Source organism: Grammomys surdaster, unplaced genomic scaffold, assembly GCF_004785775.1.
Source record: "Grammomys surdaster isolate TR1022 unplaced genomic scaffold, NIH_TR_1.0 66, whole genome shotgun sequence".
NCBI classification, from domain to species: Eukaryota; Metazoa; Chordata; class Mammalia; order Rodentia; family Muridae; genus Grammomys; species Grammomys surdaster.
In genome coordinates, this window is record NW_021604568.1 from 15223084 (window position 1) to 15226423 (window position 3340).

General features: G+C 48.0%; 1 protein-coding gene across 35 annotated transcripts in view; it reads left to right on the top strand.

The window, feature by feature from the left end:
* Positions 1 to 3340, top strand: part of Tcf7l2 (transcription factor 7 like 2) — a 192472-nt gene that overhangs the window by 120525 nt on the left and 68607 nt on the right. The window contains exon 5 of one of the 35 annotated variants that reach the window (XM_028774555.1): positions 1774 to 1914. The exons of the other annotated variants lie outside the window; for them this stretch is intronic. Within the exon in view, the coding sequence (XP_028630388.1) occupies positions 1774 to 1914 (141 nt within the window). The remainder of the gene's footprint in view (positions 1 to 1773; positions 1915 to 3340) is intronic. 35 annotated transcript variants of the gene reach the window in all.

The following is a 3340-nucleotide window of genomic DNA, read 5'->3' on the forward strand; positions in this document are numbered from 1 at the left end:
TGTGTGTGTGTGTGTGTGTGTGTGTGTGTGTGTGTGTGTGTGTGTGTGGTGTGGTACGGGCCCTGTAAGCATATAGGTAGGAAGGGGAAGCATCTACAGAATGTAACAGCGACAATGTACTTGTTCTTTGTATAGCTTTAGCATTGCTTTTCCAAGCTCTCTTCTCCAGCCACTTGCATGGGACTCTTGCTTCCTGTGGTAGTAGCTTTGTTAGCCCAACAAAGCAGAGAGATAAGCTGTAAGCCCTCACATTGCCGAGCTCCTCCCAGAAACAACTGGCACTGTTCAGTGTACTTCCCTTGAAGGTAGCACTCAGGTGGGGTGGTGCTGTAGACACAGCTAGAGGCAGGCACCTCCCCTAAAGCTGGGCTGATCTTCCAGACCAGCTCAGACCGGCTCAAACATTGTGTGACTCACCTTGTTTTCCAGTGAGTACTGTGGAGGCCCTGCTTCCCAGATGGACACAGGATAGCACCACAATAGCAAGCCAGTGCTCTCGCTGGCCCTTAGCCACTTTTCCTTGACAGGTCTCCAGCTTTCAGCAATTGGCTGCCCTTTGTCACCTGGGAAGCTCTGTTTGCCTATGGATGGTTGTTAATACCCAACAGAGCACAGGGAAGGATGGTATTTCGATGGCCATGTAGGCTGCTCTAGGGTTGTGGCTCCCTAGTCTTTCCTTTGTTTTATTGACTTATCTTTCAGAATTTTCTGTAGTCATCTGGGGTGGACAGATCTACTCAGTCTATCTTTTGCACACACATAAAAGATGCAGTTAGCTTCTTCCTTCCCTCGTTCCCTTCCATGCTGAGGATGTACTTCAGGGGCAGAGCTTTTGCTTAGCATGTGCAGGACCCTGAGTTCAATCCCCAGGAGCACCCCCAACCGAGCAAGCTTGAGAACACTGGAATGTCTTTTGTCCTCTTGAAGTAGCCCTCTTTGAACCTCTAAATTGTTCTCCACACCTCTAAATTCTCCCTTGAAATTCTCCACCCTGTAAATGGAGCTGCAGCAAACCTCTGGCCGGGTGTGTAGGTCTACACAGCAGCCATTTGCTAGAGTTGACTAAACACAGTCCATACTGTCCCTCTATCATTTACTAGCTGTGTGACCTTGGGCATGCTCCTTAACGTCTCTGAGTCAGTTTCCTCCTCTGTGAAATAAGTAGAACGCTCTTACTTCCTCTGGAGGTTGTGAGTTAAAGGAGTGGCCAGCTCAGTCCTCTCTAGGGGCCTGGATGGAGAAGGCAGTTCTTACGTTTCAGCCTTTGGGACTGGACACCTGGTGGGCAGACCTTCTTTGACCACACTTCCTGAACGCATGGAGTGTGCGCTACCTGATGCATGAAGAGGTTTTGGGTGATGATATTGTGGCTTCTTTCAGAAGACTGTAGTCTAAGGGAACAAACAGCCCCAACAGCTCAGGGCTGAGGGCAGTCATATATAAGTATGTTTCTGTGAGGTGCGAACACCAGCAATCCTGTTAAGTTTATCCTAATAGAAGCTTCAGTAAGGTAAGTTGAGAGAAGGCACTGCTAGGTGGGCTGGCTGGCTGCTTAGAGGAAGGAGCAGCCATGTTCATCAGGGGAATAGCGGTTAGGGATGGAGACGGTGGGAAGGGGCCTGCAAGGAACACTGCATGAGGAGGTCATGTTTGAGATGTTCCCCAGGGACCCCAGCTGCATGACAGGGAGGTGTGGAGAATTCTGGGTATGCCTTGGTGACTTGGCCCTCTCTCCTCAAGCCTCACCCTGTCCCCCTTTCTTCCTGGCAGCAGAGCCCCCTCCCTTGCTGCACTCAGGGCCATGCCTGTCCGCACTTCTACACCCCCTCAGACTTCACTGTCAGCACGCAAGTCTTCAGGGACACGAAAAGCAGCCGCTCCTTACAAAAGGTTGGGGAGCCCTGGTGTCTGGAGGTAGGTCGCCGAGCAGAATGACGGTATGAGACAAGCCAGTTCTGAACTGAAGCCGCCCATCCAAAGTTTACCTCTCACGAGGGCAGGGCCCCCGCATCCACCTCCATCCCCGAATTCTCCCTGGGTCACTCTCATTTCAGGTGCCGTGATGTCTGGCCATGCTGACCACCGCTAGGGAAATCATAGCCATAAAGTCACCACTTTACAAGAAGAGGGTGGAGCTGGTACTCAAGTGAACGCACGATGCCCAGCTGGCTTGTAAAGGCCACATGATTCAGCATCACACGCAAGAACGCACATTATTCCATTAAACTTGAACCTAGAAAGTAATTTCCTGGGCTCTTTATGGCTCCTGCTGGAAGAGAAGTTATCACCTCAACTTTGCCATCGCTACTAGCAATTAGCAGTCTTATAGTATAGATTTTCTTTTCAAATTCAGGGTGCTGAGAAAGGCCTCCCGCCCCCACAAAATCCCTGACTAGCAGAGGCAGGCACAGCCCAATGACTCTTCTCACAGATGTTGTTCTCCAAGGACAGGAAGCATTGTTAATTTCCTTTAAATAATTCAATGCAATGTCAATACCCCACACGACTCCATGCTCCGGAGTGACAGCTCTCTTCAAATTAGTAGTCCCAAGAATAAAGAACATCCAGAACATTCTTTTATCTTCAGGAAAGCAAACATCAATGCAGACTTTAAAAAAAAAAAAATTTAAAGTAACTCTTAGATTTAGATAGAAGATGATGTTTTGGTTTTCATGAATATTCACAAGCCAATTAGTAGAGTCTTTTAAACCAATGATTGTGTCCCTACTAGGTGCTGATTGACTGCTATATGCTAGAGGATGTTGGCTTAGGAGACAGAGTTTCTCCAGTGGATAGAATGAGCATGAGGAGAGATATGGAGCATGCAACGTATCCCCTCTAGAGAGGGATGTTGTGGAAGAAATCATGTTTAAACCCTTGTTCTACTTCAGAAACAGTAAACAGCCATTTAGGAGAACCAGAGAGATGTAGAAAAACATGTAGAAGGCACGTCACGCCCAGACCTTTGTATGAACTGTTGATCGTCTCATTTTTGATGAGTTTATCCATTCATGTCCGTGAACTTTAAAAGCACTAATATTGGGATTATAGTTGCCCTGGCTTTGTGCTTCCTTCTCCCCTGCCGTGATGCCATGGGATGCTTTTCTGCGTTACAGCATGCAGTACTGAGATCCTATGATGGTGTCCTTTGGAATGTCTGTGTCCGACTATTACCCTTCATCTAAGTGGGGCTAAAACAGATGTTTTTCTGGAGTGTTTTGAACCTCTTCTGTTATCTTGCCTCTGATGTGCCTGTGATTGGACCATGCTTACATTCTGATTACCTGTGTGCCCTCTCTCTCTCTCTCTCTCTCTCTCTCTCTCTCTCTCTCTCTCTCTC